Source organism: Lissotriton helveticus, chromosome 2_1, assembly GCF_964261635.1.
Source record: "Lissotriton helveticus chromosome 2_1, aLisHel1.1, whole genome shotgun sequence".
NCBI classification, from domain to species: Eukaryota; Metazoa; Chordata; class Amphibia; order Caudata; family Salamandridae; genus Lissotriton; species Lissotriton helveticus.
In genome coordinates this window covers 76,058,587-76,076,456 of record NC_136059.1, presented here as the reverse complement: position 1 = coordinate 76,076,456, position 17,870 = coordinate 76,058,587, and the positions used below count along the sequence as shown (strand labels likewise).

At 50.7% G+C, this 17,870-nt stretch overlaps 1 protein-coding gene across 1 annotated transcript in view; it reads left to right on the top strand.

Moving 5' to 3' along the window:
- LOC144819224 (homeobox protein EMX1) overlaps window positions 1–17,185 on the top strand; it is a 74,058-nt gene extending 56,873 nt beyond the window's left edge. Inside the window, exon 3 of the mRNA XM_078677193.1 lies at window positions 16,517–17,185. Within this exon, the coding sequence (XP_078533319.1) occupies window positions 16,517–16,684 (168 nt within the window). The 3' untranslated portion in view covers window positions 16,685–17,185. The remainder of the gene's footprint in view (window positions 1–16,516) is intronic.
- Window positions 17,186–17,870: the final 685 nt, after the last annotated feature.

The window sequence follows — 17,870 nt, the reverse complement described above, 5'->3', positions numbered from 1 at the left end:
TAGGATAGGGGATAGTTTAATTTACTATCCAACACCTTCCCTACTATCCACGGGGACAGGTGTTGGAATAGTAAATTGAACTATTCACTATCAGCACCCCCCAACGCAAGTCGTTGTAACGACTTGCGTTGTTAAACCTGCGTCGTAAAGGGACGCGTTGTAACGGTACGCGTTGTACTGTCATACATCCACTGAGGAGACATTTATTTATTTATCCTGGTTGTTTCCTCCTTCTCGGTGTGCTGCATTATGACCTGAGGGTATCAGAGCGCATTACATCAGCGCATGTTCATTACAAATAACGAGTATAATCACACCTCCGAGATAAGATCAAAATAAGTGAATCGTGCACAAGAGAAGAAAAATAACAGGAGAGATAAACAGGGAGAGCTAAGGGCTGAGGTCACGTCTTGATGGCCGACTGATATCCTGCTAGTTGAGATGTCGGTTGAGGAGGAGATCCTTCTCTTGAAGCTGAAGAAGGACGGTCTCGTCCTGATACATACCGGAATGGAGTTTCAGATTTTTGGGTCGCTGCTCGAGAAGGAGCGCGCCATGGTTTTTTGGTTGCGGGCTTCAGGCAAAATGAGGAGTAAAGTATTTGAGCTTCTTAGGTTTCTTGACTGGCCTGTCTTTTTGAGTTTTGAGGCGAGGTAAGCTGGTTGCCCAGTGTGAAGGACTTTGTGAGTGAGACAAACAACGAGCTTCAATCAAGAGCCAGCTCAGCTCAGGCACCTTGTGGCACTAACCACTGGTGAACTGGGGTGGCTGAGTGAGCTAAAGAATGGTGATGGATTAAACCCAGATCGCTTTGTTCGCCCTAAGTTTGCAGGGTATGCTCGGACGTGAGTCCCTTGCTCACTTGGCCACTGGATTCAATATAGCCTGGCTGATGAGGATTATGAATCCGAAACCGGTCCCAGGATGCTTGTTTCCGGTCCAGGGAAGACATGGCTTGGCAGTTCGGGCTGGACTGTTCCCATGAGGCACAGGGTCAGACTGATTTGCATATGGCCATGTCTGAACTGGGGTGGCTGAGTGAACTAAAGAATGGTGATGGATTAAACCCAGATCAGTAGACTGGGGGTGAGTGTTTGATTTGCTCAAACGCTCCGTCCATCATCCCCTTTTGTATCACTAACCACTGGTGGCACACCAGTCAGTCCTTTCACATTCCTTTCTGATTGCCCTTCATCAGAACACAGCTGGACTGAACCATTCTACAGATTAAATGGGTGTGCGTCTCTCTGGCACATTTCATTGTCCATTCTATCGTACGCCCACTCTTGTGCTCATCGCACGGTAGCCCAAAATCAGCCCAAATTCAGTGTAACTAAGCCAAGACCTCCGTCCTCTTCCTCCGCAGCCTCATATTAACTCATATACATCTGATCTGGGAAGTAAAAAAACTGAACATTAAATATGCAGAGTTTGCATTTTCACATTGTGAGGAATTGGGCCAAATGAGAGCTGGCGCTTCGCGCTGCATATCTCGAAACCCGTCAGCGTGTGTAATTGCCATCACACCATCTTCTCACCCAATGAATTCTGCTTAAATATGTTTTCTTTGCTGATACATAAAAATGCATTTAATTTCTCTGCAGCAGCTTCAGACATTTGCTGTGCAAAATGAGTATTTATTTTTTTATAACAAATTTTATTAGGTTATTTTGCAATATGTAGGGGTCGCAGCCCCACCATGGCCAGGGAGATGTACTTTTAGTATGTATCAATAACCATATTTCTGATATATAACTACACCTACCAAACACGTAGGTGACATAAACGAAAAACTTACAGACAGGTTCCAGTAAAAATTAGTATTTTAAAGGTATTTTAGCTTGATCTCTCATGTTTTTTAAGATTTTATTCTGGAGCAAATTCGGAAGTTCAGCAAATTTATCAGAATAACAGGATTTGTTGTTCCTTGTCTCTTGGAAATGCCCCGGCATCTTTCAGGGGGTCCAGTGTGGTCCATTAGGCTAGAACCGTTCCAGGGCTCCAGGCCGACGATTGATTATGTAAATGAAGTCTATTTAAATTTCCAGTATGTAACTTTATCTCATGTGGATATCCTGAAGAGGCGGTATGACTCCGGATTACTGGTCCAGCATTGACACACATGTTTGAGATTCACCGGCCAGTGTCACAGTGGTTCTAGGTCAGATCTCACCAAAGCGACCTGTCACCTTTCATTCTGCGTAGGTGGAACATTCTACTCTAGCACACGTCACGCTTTTTTCCTTCTTGACTATGGTAAGATCGCCACCCTTGAAAGACCATCTCCATGCGCCCTCTGACAGGTCTCAAGCCGGCAAGCCTTTCTAGGAAGATGTAAGAGTCATTCCTATTGGCTGTCTGTGCAGGGGTGCGTAACGTTGGTCAAGCAGGGCGGGAACTTAAGGTCATCCACAGAAGACACACTGACATACAATTGATCTAAATGTAAATCATCTACCTTGCCAGTGACTAGCGTGAAAATCTGGCCTGGATCCGGCGGTCCTGTACCTATACCGTACACCCCTACTTTAAAGAAATGGACAACGTGCCTCTTCGCAGTCGGCACTGGGGGGGGGAACAGATTACATTCCTTGGTTCTGTTGAGGACATGTATGTCAGCAAGAATGGACAGGAGCGATGGTGCCATGCTGCAGCTGGTGGACAGGAGCGATAGACATTTATTTATTTGGTGTTTTATATAGCGCGAACATGACCCTGAGTAGGGTGTCCGATCGCTTTACATTTTCATTTCCAAAACAGTTATGTTACCAAGTCATCGGTTGTTGTACAATGATTTAGAGCAAAACATTAAGCTTAATATACAAATATACAAACCACAAAAGGTTAATGTTCAAAGAAAGGTAGCGTGTAACTGATCAGGAAGGATTCATGATGCTGGTGAGTCTGTTGAAGTTATGGGAGGTATTTACTCATATGAAAGGATTTTGCTTTGTTTTTGAATGCAGAAATGGACGAGTTTTTTCTAATGTTAGGGGGGAGAGCGTTCCAGATTCTAGGAGCTGCGCCAGAGAACGCTCGGTCATAAGTTATTTTCTTATGAAAACGGGCCGGCTCCAGTAGTAGATCTCCACGGCTCCTAGAGACACGGCATCCCGCAGATAGAGTGATTTTCTGGGCTACGTACACAGGTGTTTGGTAATGTACCGCCTTGTGAGTGATGCATGCCAACTTAAAATGTACTCTTTCTTCGTAGGTAAGCCAGTTGAGAGCTTTCAAATGAGGGGTTATGCGGTCGAATTTTTTGGATCCCGATATAAGTCTTGTGGCCGCATTGAGACAAGCTTTCAGTGGGGCTGTTGAGATCTTGGGAAGACGGGCCGCGTTGTGCAACCATATTCTATCCTTGACATGACAAGTGCCTGAACTGCTGTTTTGAGGTCTGACTTATTTAAAAATGGTTTCAGTTTTCTGAGGTAGCTTAAATGGAATCAGGCGCTTTTTGCCATGGTGTTAATATGTGATAGCATGTTCAAGTTTTGGTCCAGAATAATTCCCAAGGATTTAGTGGAATCAACAATCTTCGGAGTACAGTTTAATGCCGTGATCAGATTGGACCCCTCTATAATGTTCGTGGAGCTTTTCTCCGGGGAGATCAGCAGGAATTCGGTTGTATGTGGGTTAAGCTTCGGATGGTTACTGGTTAGCCAATGATTGTTTGTCTTTAGTGCCTGGTTCATGATACCTATCTCTTCTGTCAACGTGACTTTGATGTACAGCTGAGTGTCATCAGCGTACATGTGGAAAGAAATGTTTGCTCGTTGCAGTGTTTCCGTGAGTAGTTCTACATACAGATTGAATAACGCCAGGGATAGAGTGGAGCCCTGCGGAGCTCCAATTGGATTTCTGGATGAAACTGATAACATTTGGTTGACTATGAATTTTTTCTAAGAAAGAGCTGAACCATTTTAGGACTGTACCCTCTACTCCCATTCTATGTTTCATGCAATCTAGTATTTTGACATGATCCAGCTGGGGGACAGGAGCGATGGACATGCTGCAGCTGGGGGACAGGAGCGATGGACATGCTGCAGCTGGGGGACAGGAGCGATGGACATGCTGCAGCTGGTGGACAGGAGCGATGGACATGCTGCAGCTGGGGGACAGGAGCGGACAGGAGCGATGGACATGCTGCAGCTGGTGGACAGGAGCGATGGACATGCTGCAGCTGGGGGACAGGAGCGGACAGGAGCAATGGGCATGCTGCAGCTGGGGCACAGGAGCGGACAGGAGCAATGGACATGCTGCAGCTGGGGCACAGGAGCGGACAGGAGCAATGGACATGCTGCAGCTGGGGGACAGGAGCGGACAGGAGCGATGGACATGCTGCAGCTGGGGGACAGGAGCGGACAGGAGCAATGGACATGCTGCAGCTGGGGCACAGGAGCGGACAGGAGCAATGGACATGCTGCAGCTGGGGCACAGGAGCGGACAGGAGCAATGGACATGCTGCAGCTGGGGCACAGGAGCAATGGGCATGCTGCAGCTGGGGGACAGGAGCAATGGACATGCAGCAGCTGGTGGACAGGAGCGATGGACATGCTGCAGCTGGGGGACAGGAGCGATGGACATGCTGCAGCTGGGGCACAGGAGCGGACAGGAGCAATAGACATGCTGCAGCTGGGGCACAGGAGCGGACAGGAGCAATGGGCATGCTGCAGCTGGGGCACAGGAGCGGACAGGAGCAATGGACATGCTGCAGCTGGGGCACAGGAGCGGACAGGAGCAATGGACATGCTGCAGCTGGGGCACAGGAGCGGACAGGAGCAATGGACATGCTGCAGCTGGGGCACAGGAGCGGACAGGAGCAATGGGCATGCTGCAGCTGGGGGACAGGAGCAATGGACATGCAGCAGCTGGTGGACAGGAGCGATGGACATGCTGCAGCTGGGGCACAGGAGCGGACAGGAGCAATGGACATGCTGCAGCTGGGGCACAGGAGCGGACAGGAGCAATGGACATGCTGCAGCTGGGGCACAGGAGCGGACAGGAGCAATGGGCATGCTGCAGCTGGGGGACAGGAACGATGGACATGCAGCAGCTGGTGGACAGGAGCGATGGACATGCTGTAGCTGGTGGAAGGGAGCAATGGATATGCTGAAGCTGGTGGACAACAGCAATGAACATGCTGCAGCTGGGGGACAGGAGCAATGGACATGCTGCAGCTGGGGGACAGGAGCGATGGACATGCTGCAGCTCAGGGACAGGAGCAATGTACATGCTGCAGCTGGGGCACAGGAGCGGACAGGAGTAATGGACATGCTGAAGCTGGGGGACAGGAGCGATGGACATGTTGCAGCTAGGGGACAGGAGCGATGGACATGCTGCAGCTCGGGGACAGGAGCAATGTACATGCTGCAGCTGGGGCACAGGAGCGGACAGGAGCAATGGACATGCTGAAGCTGGGGGACAGGAGCGATGGACATGCTGAAGCTGGGGGACAGGAGCGATGGACATGCTGCAGCTGGTGGACAGAAGCAATGGACATGCTGAAGCTTGAGGACAGGAGTGGACAGGAGCGATGGACATGCCCCAGCTGGGGGACTGGAGCGATGGACATGCTGCAGCTGGTGGACAGGAGCAATGGACATGCTGCAGCTGGGGGACAGGAGCGATGGACATGCTGCAGCTGGGGGACAGGAGCGATGGACATGCTGCAACTGGGGGACAGGAGCAATGGACATGCTGCAGCTGGGGGACAGGAGCGATGGACATGCTGCAGCTGGTGGACAGGAGCGATGGTCATGCTGCTGCTGGGGGACAGGAGCGATGAACATGCTGCAGCTGGTGGACAGGAGCAATGAACATGCTTCATCTGGGGGACAGCAGTGATGACATGCTGCAGCTGGTGGACAGGAGCGATGAACATGCTGCAGCTGGGGGACAGCAGCAATGGACATGCTGCAGCTGGGGGACGAGAGGAGCGATGGACATGCTGCAGCCGGGGGCAGGATCGATGGACATGCTGCATCTGGGGGACTGGAGCAATGGACATGCTGCAGCTGGGGACAGGAGCAATGGACATGCTTCAGCTGGGGGACAGGAGCGATGGACATGTTCCAGCTGGTGGACAGGAGCGATGGACATGCTGCAGCCGGGGGCAGGATCGATGGACATGCTGCATCTGGGGGACTGGAGCAATGGACATGCTGCAGCTGGGGGACAGGAGCGATGGACATGCTTCAGCTGGGGGACAGGAGCGATGGACATGTTCCAGCTGGTGGACAGGAGAGATGGACATGCTGCAGCTGGGGGACAGGAGCGATGGACATGCTGCAACTGGGGGACAGGAGCAATGGACATGCTGCAGCTGGGGGACAGGAGCGATGGACATGCTGCAGCTGGTGGACAGGAGCGATGGTCATGCTGCTGCTGGGAGACAGAAGCGATGAACATGCTGCAGCTGGTGGACAGGAGCAATGAACATGCTTCATCTGGGGGACAGCAGTGATGACATGCTGCAGCTGGTGGACAGGAGCGATGAACATGCTGCAGCTGGGGGACAGCAGCAATGGGCATGCTGCAGCTGGGGGACGAGAGGAGCGATGGACATGCTGCAGCCGGGGGCAGGATCGATGGACATGCTGCAGCTGGGGGACAGGAGCGATGGACATACTGCTGCTGGTGGACAGGAGCGATGGAAATGCTGCAGCTGGGGGACAGGAGCGATGGACATGCTGTAGCTGGGGGACAGGAGCAATGGACATGCTGCAGCTGGGGGACAGGAGCAATGGACATGCTGCAGCTGGGGGACAGGAGCGATGGACATGCTGTAGCTGGGGGACAGGAGCAATGGACATGCTGCAGCTGGGGGACAGGAGCGATGGACATGCTGCAGCTGGGGAACAGGAGCGATGGACATGCTGCAGCTCGGGGACAGGAGCAATGTACATGCTGCAGCTGGGGCACAGGAGCAGACAGGATCAATGGACATGTTCCAGCTGGTGGACAGGAGCGATGGACATGCTGCAGCTGGTGGACAGGAGCGATGGACATGCTGCAGCTGGGGGACAGGAGCGATGGACATGCTGCAGCTGGGGGACAGGAGCGATGGACATGTTCCAGCTGGTGGACAGGAGCGATGGACATGCTGCAGCTGGTGGACAGGAGCGATGGACATGCTGCAGCTGGGGGACAGGAGCGATGGACATGCTGTAGCTGGTGGAAGGGAGCAATGGATATGCTGAAGCTGGTGGACAACAGCAATGAACATGCTGCAGCTGGGGGACAGGAGCAATGGACATGCTGCAGCTGGGGGACAGGAGCGATGGACATGCTGCAGCTCGGGGACAGGAGCAATGTACATGCTGCAGCTGGGGCACAGGAGCGGACAGGAGTAATGGACATGCTGAAGCTGGGGGACAGGAGCGATGGACATGTTGCAGCTAGGGGACAGGAGCGATGGACATGCTGCAGCTCGGGGACAGGAGCAATGTACATGCTGCAGCTGGGGCACAGGAGCGGACAGGAGCAATGGACATGCTGAAGCTGGGGGACAGGAGCGATGGACATGCTGAAGCTGGGGGACAGGAGCGATGGACATGCTGCAGCTGGTGGACAGAAGCAATGGACATGCTGAAGCTTGAGGACAGGAGTGGACAGGAGCGATGGACATGCCCCAGCTGGGGGACTGGAGCGATGGACATGCTGCAGCTGGTGGACAGGAGCAATGGACATGCTGCAGCTGGGGGACAGGAGCGATGGACATGCTGCAGCTGGGGGACAGGAGCGATGGACATGCTGCAACTGGGGGACAGGAGCAATGGACATGCTGCAGCTGGGGGACAGGAGCGATGGACATGCTGCAGCTGGTGGACAGGAGCGATGGTCATGCTGCTGCTGGGGGACAGGAGCGATGAACATGCTGCAGCTGGTGGACAGGAGCAATGAACATGCTTCATCTGGGGGACAGCAGTGATGACATGCTGCAGCTGGTGGACAGGAGCGATGAACATGCTGCAGCTGGGGGACAGCAGCAATGGACATGCTGCAGCTGGGGGACGAGAGGAGCGATGGACATGCTGCAGCCGGGGGCAGGATCGATGGAAATGCTGCTTCTGGGGGACTGGAGCAATGGACATGCTGCAGCTGGGGACAGGAGCAATGGACATGCTTCAGCTGGGGGACAGGAGCGATGGACATGTTCCAGCTGGTGGACAGGAGCGATGGACATGATGCAGCCGGGGGCAGGATCGATGGACATGCTGCATCTGGGGGACTGGAGCAATGGACATGCTACAGCTGGGGGACAGGAGCGATGGACATGCTTCAGCTGGGGGACAGGAGCGATGGACATGTTCCAGCTGGTGGACAGGAGAGATGGACATGCTGCAGCTGGGGGACAGGAGCGATGGACATGCTGCAACTGGGGGACAGGAGCAATGGACATGCTGCAGCTGGGGGACAGGAGCGATGGACATGCTGCAGCTGGTGGACAGGAGCGATGGTCATGCTGCTGCTGGGGGACAGAAGCGATGAACATGCTGCAGCTGGTGGACAGGAGCAATGAACATGCTTCATCTGGGGGACAGCAGTGATGACATGCTGCAGCTGGTGGACAGGAGCGATGAACATGCTGCAGCTGGGGGACAGCAGCAATGGGCATGCTGCAGCTGGGGGACGAGAGGAGCGATGGACATGCTGCAGCCGGGGGCAGGATCGATGGACATGCTGCAGCTGGGGGACAGGAGCGATGGACATACTGCTGCTGGTGGACAGGAGCGATGGAAATGCTGCAGCTGGGGGACAGGAGCGATGGACATGCTGTAGCTGGGGGACAGGAGCAATGGACATGCTGCAGCTGGGGGACAGGAGCAATGGACATGCTGCAGCTGGGGGACAGGAGCGATGGACATGCTGTAGCTGGGGGACAGGAGCAATGGACATGCTGCAGCTGGGGGACAGGAGCGATGGACATGCTGCAGCTGGGGAACAGGAGCGATGGACATGCTGCAGCTCGGGGACAGGAGCAATGTACATGCTGCAGCTGGGGCACAGGAGCAGACAGGATCAATGGACATGTTCCAGCTGGTGGACAGGAGCGATGGACATGCTGCAGCTGGTGGACAGGAGCGATGGACATGCTGCAGCTGGGGGACAGGAGCGATGGACATGTTCCAGCTGGTGGACAGGAGCGATGGACATGCTGCAGCTGGTGGACAGGAGCGATGGACATGCTGCAGCTGGGGGACAGGAGCGATGGACATGCTGCAGCTGGGGGACAGGAGCGATGGACATGTTCCAGCTGGTGGACAGGAGCGATGGACATGCTCCAGCTGGTGGACAGGAGCGATGAACATGCTGCAGCTGGGGGACAGGAGCGATGGACATGCTGCAGCTGAGGGACAGGAGCGATGGACATGCTGCAGCTGGTGGACAGGAGCGATGAACATGCTGCAGCTGGGGGACAGGAGCGATGGACATGCTGCAGCTGGGGGACAGGAGCGATGGACATGCCCCAGCTGGTGGACAGGAGCGATGGACATTCCCCAGCTGGGGGACAGGAGCAGTGGACATGCACACAGCTGTTGGACAGGAGCAGTGGACATGCCCCAGCAGGGGGACAGGAGCAATTGACATGCCCCAGCTTGTGGACAGCAGCAATGTACATGCCCCAGATGGTGGGCAGGAGCGATGGACATGCCCCAGCTGGGGGACAGGAGCGATGGACATGCTCCCGCTGTTGGACGGGAGCGATGGACATGCTGAAGCTGGGGGACAGGAGCAATGGACATGCCCCAGCTGGTGGACAGGAGCGATGGACATGCCCCAGCTGGGGGACAGGAGCAATTGACATGCCCCAGCTAGTGGACAGGAGTAATGGACATGCCCCAGCTGGTGGACAGTAGCGATGGATATGCTCCAGCTGGTGGACAGGAGCAATGTACATGCCCCAGATGGTGGGCAGGAGCGATGGACATGACCCAGCTGGGGGACAGGAGCGATGGACATGCCCCAGCTGGTGGACAGGAGCAATGGACATGCGCCAGCTGGTGGACAGGAGTGGACAGGAGCGATGGACATGCTGTAGCTGGGGGACAGGAGCGATGGACACAGGTTGGGGACTAAGGGCCAGGACAGGTGAAGGCAGAGGTCAGTAGCAGGAAAGTGGAGAAGAGTAGAGCGGGGAGGGGTAGGGGGTAGGTAGTTCGATAAAAGTTCCCATGGATCTGCTTCGAGTCATTACAAAAAGCAGGACCGTTCCTTCTCAGGCGCCATCTTGAGGTTAAAACGCCGGGTGAGATTTTCGGCAGTATCCTTGTGTTGCTGCGACCGGTTGGAACGGCGGCCACAGCGTCAGACGCTCTCGGCCATCCGATGTCCGGAGATGGTTGAAACAGGCGCCTCGGGACCACAGTCTATATGGCAGGTGCTAGGATGCGTCAAATGCACTCCAATTATATCAGTGGGGAGAGGGAGGCTGCATCGGGATGGGTTCAGTCCGGGCAGTTAGGTAGCCATCTTAAGGTCAGGCAATGACCCTCTGCAGTGCATCTGGCCGGCCCAAGCCAGCATAGGTGGTAGCGGGCGGCTCAAGGGATCCACAGCCCGTTCTCCACTGTGGTATCTCCGCGGCGGGCCGTATCCCCTTTCTCCGTCACTATTGTCTATAAATAACCAGTGTGCAGGCCCTCACAGAGTTCTGCAGTGGTCGCCATCATTTTGATTGATGTCACTGGCTCCATTTTGGGCAGGCCACCGGTCCCTGGCAGGCCGGGCCTTGCTGACAAGAACATAATACGTTCACCCACGGGTATCTTGGCGCTGAAAAACAGATGTTTATCCTTACCCAACTCAATATTACTCATTTTATCGACGTCAGCAGGATGAAAGGCTGAGTGGACCCACCAGGATTTGAACCTGTGACCATGAGGTCGGACACAGGCTGCATGACTCCACTAAGCCACCGGAGCCGACCAGCGGTACCTGTGAGGGTGGGCTTCCCTTGTGCAGACCACCTTGAGGACAGCAGCAGGACAGCCTGCAGGGCATCACCTGGGACTTCCTGTGCGTCACTCGCCAGCGCCATCTTTGGAGGCCAGGGTCTGCGGGCAGCAGCGTGGAGATCTTTCAGCGTCCAGGGGCCCCGCCGCCGGGGGTCCCTTTTATCGCCAGGGCTGCTGACAGAGCAGACCCCATGACCAGGCCGGGTGTGGCATAAACACCTCGCCGTGGACGCGGTCCAGCGACAAACAGTAAACAGAGGATGCTTCTCCTGTCCTGGGAAAGTGGCCCTGCCGGCCCGGGCCCCCGAGGGCAGGTGTCAGCCGGACATGCGGACAGGGACAGACACACAAACACGCATTGTACCCGACAAAGGAGGGAAGGACCCGCCCGTACCACGCGGCTTCACCTACACATTGGCCCGAGGCCTCGAAACAACACCGGTGACAGCAACAAACAGAGCGCTCTATGGAGCCCGGGAGGCTTCGGAGCGCCTCGTAGCGCCTTCGTCGAAGAATCGTTTTTACGCAGGAGAGGCTGCCCACTAGCCAAACCACTAAAGGGTATTAAAAAAAAATCTGTGGCTTTAAACATAGTTTTTTGTAAATCTCAAATTCAGTTACTACTGGGAAGCTGAGAGAGCTGCAGGTTTTCAGAAGCACTCACACGTGTAAACAGATACAGGTGAGAAAATGGCCGCTGTACATTCACGGGTGTGATTTTGCAAAAGTGAATTTTCACATGCTGACCTCTTGTCCACACAAGAAGTTTGTGGATAAACATCCATTGTGGCACAAAGGTCTCTGTGCCGAGAAAGGAGAGGCTGGAGGCAGGAAGTCTTCAGTTTAAAATAGAGACTTTTATTTAAGTCTTGTAAGTATTTATAACGGACCCACAGCAGAGCAGTCCATTTCATTAGCAGAGCAGATTAGAAAGCCAGAATAAGAATTCTAGAATAGAAGGGATAGAAAGAGTAAGATAGAAATAGAAGAAAGAAGAGAGAGACAGTAAAAGAGAATATTACAGTCTCCTAATCACAATACTGCAGGTCACTTCCTAGATCCACATATTCTTGTTTTGAGAACAGCCTCCTGAGGTTTTATTTGGAGGCGCTGTGAAGTATTCCAGATTCCAGAAGCGCTGTGAAGTGTTCTAGAGGCGCTGTGATGTATTCTAGAGGCACTGTGAAGTATTCCACAAGCACTGTGAAGTATTCTAGAGGCGCTGTGAAGTGTTCCAGAGGCGCTGTGAAGCATTTTAGAGGCACTGTGAAGTATTCCAGAGGCATTGGATGTGTTCTAGAGGCGCTGTGAAGTATTCCAGAAGCGCTGTGAAGTATTCTAGAGGCGTTGTGAAGTATTCTAGAGGCGCTGTGAAGTGTTCTAGAGGCGTTGTGAAGTATTCTAGAGGCATTGTGAAGTGTTCTAGAGGCGCTGTGAAGTATTCCAGAAGTGCTGTGAAGTATTCTAGAGGCGCTGTGAAGTATTCTAGAGGCGCTGTGAAGTGTTCTAGAGGCGCTGTGAAGTATTCTAGAGGCATTGTTAAGTATTCTAGAGGCGTTGTGAAGTATTCTAGAGGCGGTGTGAAGTATTCTAGTGGTGCTGTGAAGTATTCTAGAGGCGCTGTGAAGTATTCCAGAGGCGTTGTGATGTGTTCTAGAGGCGCTGTGAAGTATTCCAGAAGCGATGTGAAGTATTCTAGAGGCGTTGTGAAGTATTCTAGAGGCGCTGTGAAGTATTCTAGAGGCGTTGTGAAGTGTTCTAGAGGCGCTGTGAAGTATTCTAGAGGCATTGTTAAGTATTCTAGAGGCGTTGTGAAGTATTCTAGAGGCGGTGTGAAGTATTCTAGTGGTGCTGTGAAGTATTCTAGAGGCGCTGTGAAGTATTCCAGAGGCGTTGTGATGTGTTCTAGAGGCGCTGTGAAGTATTCCAGAAGCGATGTGAAGTATTCTAGAGGCGTTGTGAAGTATTCTAGAGGCGCTGTGAAGTATTCTAGAGGCGTTGTGAAGTGTTCTAGAGGCGCTGTGAAGTATTACAGAAGTGCTGTGCAGTAGACCTTGCTACCTGACCGATGCCCGGTGGAGCTACCCCGATAGCTATAGGGGAGATGGGTTGTGGATTTCCTCCTCGGCCGTCACCTACCCAGCCGGACATTGGGCAGACCTTCCTTCGTCTCTCCTGCCGTTATCTCCCTCCTTCCCCCTACACCCTTCACCCTTACCCCGATCCGCCCTATTTATCCTTCCTCCATACTCCTTAAATGTGTTTCGTATAACCGATGTAAACGGTAACTGTTTTTAACTGTGTAATAATGTGTTTCCTAATGTAAAGTGATCTGATACCCACGGGTCTAGCTAGCGCTATTGCCAGATATTCCATTACCTCCCTGCTCTAAATCAAGCCCTTATGCTAGAGTATTGGTTCCCGGGAAAGAGCCTATTGGTCAATTTATACATATGGGGGTTAGATTGCAAAAAGGGGGAGCCTCCACATTTTACTTGTTCACAGTCGATAGTTGTTGATCTCTTTTATTGGAGCAACAATTGATTGTTGACTAAGATTGTACAGTGGTAGTTACACCACTATATCGAGATCGAAAGATCGACCCGCCAAAACTGCGCATCCACCGTATGGTCCGATTTGGAGTTAAGGGTCCTAAAGAGGGCATTTGGACAGTAAATACATATATAAATAAATAAGACAGAATTGAAATAATTACTTTTTATGTTTTAGGTCATACAAGATTGTATATGAATATAAAGAGAAATATAGCGATCAATTAATATCGAGTTGCAGGCTCGTACACCCCACAAAGCTATTTGATGTGTGAGCACCAAGGGAATATCTGTGCTAGAAATTAGCTATATTTTACCAAAGGTTTCACAATTCATCATCAATGGAGACCACGTTGTATTGTATTGTAATTGTATTTATATAGCGCTTACTACCCCTGATGAGGCGTCAAAGCTTTTTTCAGCAAGTAGCATGCCACTCCGGAACCCAAAAAGGATTAGTGGTGGACTAGTATAGTGAAATCTGAGTTAATTTGAGCGGTGGACTGGTGAGTCTGTTAGTTGGATTGAAAAGGATAATGGAGGGACAGAAGAGGGAAGAGGCTAGAAAGTATTTATTGGGAGATCACAGTAGTAAGAAGAGGTGAGTATAAGGAGACATGGAGGAGGGAAGAATCTCTTGAAATTGATTAGGGAGATCATAGTAGTAGAATGAGGTTTGGAATGAGTCGGAGAGTGGAGGGAGAGGATATATTGAGAGAGGTATAGGGTGAAATATAGGGTAGTGCATTGGAGACAACATGGACATAACGTTCGCAAAGACAATATCTCTTGCATAGGTGAGACCTACTGTCACTCAATCAGAAGTGCATCTCATGGGTACAAGGAAACACTCACTCGCACAAAGAGCTCCCGGACAGGGAGGGTGCTTCTTGAAAGCTTGCACAGCCCACAGAGACCTCCCAGAAAGTGATGTAGGGTTCCTTTTGTAGTGTTTCGCAAGATCTTTTCTTAAAAGGTGCTATTGTTTAACATTAGTCCATCCAAATAAATTAGTGTCAGACTCTTGAGTCTGCGGACACCGTTAAAACATTCTTTCAGCGGTCACTTGGTGGATGAAATGATGAACACTAACTCGGCTCATAGTAAAAAGTGTTTTTACAGCGCTTAGAAACTACAGGTCTGAGTCAGCAAGCACCATCATCACGAATATCGGAGATATATTTAGGGAAAGGCTTCCCTTGCTCTGTTTAGTCCCTCCAGTGAGAACTGAATAGGAGTTCGAATCTGACCGTCAGCTGCGATTCTAAACTATGGCGCGTGGCTCTTGAAAATTAGATTAAGGAAATTGAATTAAGAAGCTTTTGTATCTGACATGAGATCATGGAACAAACGTACTCCTATATTGAAAATGCGTCCACGCTATTGTAGGTTTGGAAACTATGGGGTACATGCATCAATGTAAGGAATTGCGATTACTTAATAGCGATTTTTAAGGAATCGCTTTTAAGGACTCGCAATTCCCTATGCATTTAGGCATCGCTAAATAAATTGTGGTTTCTAGAATGCCTTCCCATTCATTCAAATGGGCCTTGAGGCCCATGGGAATGAATGGTAAACCACTTGCAATTCGCGATTACCAAAAAGGTAATCGCAAATTCTGCATCCAATTTAAAGGGCGATAGGGAGCCAAAAGACCACCTTGATTCACCCCCAAAACTGGCATGTGTGCACATGTGCGCCACTTGGCACTTAGAAAAAAGCTAGGGCACTTCGAAAAATGCAATTTCTAGCATTTTTCTAAGGAATTGCAGATTTCCACTAACTTGAAGTTGGTGTTAATTTGATTCCTTAATGTTAAGTCGCAATCTCAGATTGCTTCTTGCATTGCATTTAAGGTATCGCAAATTGTGATTCCCTAAATGAATTTGCAAAGCAGGTAATCGCAAATTTTGTGATTACCTATTTTGTGATTGGGTTTGGGCTTGACACATCCCAAATGGCTAAATACTGGTCGCAAAGGGGCAGATTCTACGAATCGGCCCATTTGCGACCAGTATTTTGCTAGATGCATGTGCCCCTATATCTGAAGAAAGTCTCCTTGGATACTAAGCTCCAGTTATGGCCGGTGCGAAGACCCTTTGTTCAAACGCAATCCCCAGACGTGGCTGTTCTTGCCAAATTTCTGAAGTCACCTGGTCAGTGTGACAGCTTTAAAGAGAGTCAGTGCAAGTGATGGCTCGACTGCAGCGAGTGTTAACCTGGGGTCCATAGACCCCTGGGAGTCTGCAGCGCCAGCTCAGGGTGGCCTGTAACTGTTTAGAAAATTAAATAAAATGCACAGATAAAAAAAAGTGTATATGCATAAAAAATATTACATTGAACATTGAGCATTTTAAAACAATCTATAAATGTGAAGGCATTTGATTCGTGGAAGTAGGGGATGTACATCGAATGAGATCTAGTATGGATGGTTAGTGACCTCAATCGAAGCACTAGTATGTGCCAACAAAAATAGATCATGCATTAGTAGCAGAAAAGACCAAGTGATAATCTGGAGTCTAGCATATCCTTTCATCTTTTGGAAACATTTTGAAAAGCTCTAAGTTTGCCCTAAAAGTTAAAATTTCGTTTTTCACACATATTTTTGGGAATCAAATACATTTTTCTATATTATGATGTGTACTTAGTTCTGTACTTTTGTATATTGTTTTGAAGTTCAAATCTTAGAAACTGCTTAGGTGGGGGTCTCCAGCTTCCGGTTGCGATTCAGTGGGGGTCCACAGAAGTCAAATGGTTAAAAACCTCTATTTTACTGTATAAAGTAATTGTTTTGTATTTATATATATATAAGCTTAGGCTTCTTACTAATATGATTGAATAATTGGATGTAGAGTTTGTTTATGTGGACTTAATACTCCAATGAACTTGTCACCCATTAGTGTACTTGTTGATGTGGACCTCTGTATGGCTACGATTGGTCACCTGAAATTCTGGGCGTCCCCCACATTCTAACGGGCACTTTCCTTCTCTCTTCTGCAGGTGAAGGTGTGGTTCCAAAACAGGCGGACGAAATACAAGAGGCAAAAACTGGAAGAGGAGGGCCCAGAATCGGAACAGAAGAAGAAGGGCTCCCACCACATCAACAGATGGCGGATGGCCACCAAGCAGCCCAACGGAGAGGACATTGACGTGACCTCCAATGACTAGCGATGGCCAACTCAACACCAAGACATGCTCTAGAGCCTTGAAAGAAGGGAGGACTTGGCCCAAATCTTTAGACATTTCAACAGGACACCTAGAAACTTCATTTCTGAGTGTGTTTTGAACGGCCTCTTAGTTCCACGTGATGCGGGCACCCTGCTTACCAGCGCAGCAGAGTAAGCCGGCGAATCGGGGAGCAGTGGCCGAAGAGGTCGTTAGCTTGCTGGTGGCTCAGACTCTCCCAATGAAAGAGGACAATATGCGCTGGAGAAGAGAGAGGGGGAGGAGAGGAAGGGACAGACAGGATGGGCCGGACTTATAAGGTCCACCGGCAGATAGATGGCCCACCACACCCAAAGCCTGCGGGCAATCACACAATAACAATCGGCGACGAGATCAATGTTTTCTTGTTTTATTATTTTAATTTATTCTTTCCTGTCCTAGGTACGGTAGTAATTACAGATGTAGTTAGTGCATTATGTGTGATAATAAAAAAACATTATCTCTAATTAATGGGTTACATGTTTGCTCTGATTACTGGTTGAACAATTCATAACCATGCCTGGATTGGAACCCCAAGCAATGTGCACAGTCACAGATGCTGGAACAGCATTCACAGTGTTTTCTCAGGGAGGTAACAACTGGAAAACCTGCCATCGTATTTTTATTATGGCACAGTGGCTTTTTAGAGTAAGTTATTGAATTGGCATTATTGGACATAGGCAAGGAGTACATGGTGGCATTAAGATTTAGTTTCTACTTTCACTGAAGAGCGTATTCATGCCAGTGTTGGTATAGGTTCAAGCATGGCGCGCTGACCCCGTATTATGCAAATTGTGGCTGTATCCTTCTGATTGGCTGAAGTGAGGAGGAGGGCGTATGGTGAGTGCAGGGAGGATGACTCCATGTTGTAAGATTCGCCTTTCACCCCCAAAAGAAACTCGGAGTCAGGTCTTGTGTTTCTTAAGTATTTATTCCCCCGGAGCGCCGGGGCTTGCGTGCACTCTCTGAGCCGGCAGGGCCACATAAAATGGCCGCCTTCCGGTTCCGGTAGTAGACTTCCGGTTCCGGCGCTCATGAACAACAACTAGAACGTCGCCACATATCTCCCCCCTTTATGCAATAGACAATTGAATTAGGAATAAACAATCTTACTTAATGTCCATATCAAAGTCCTCAAACCTCTTGGGAG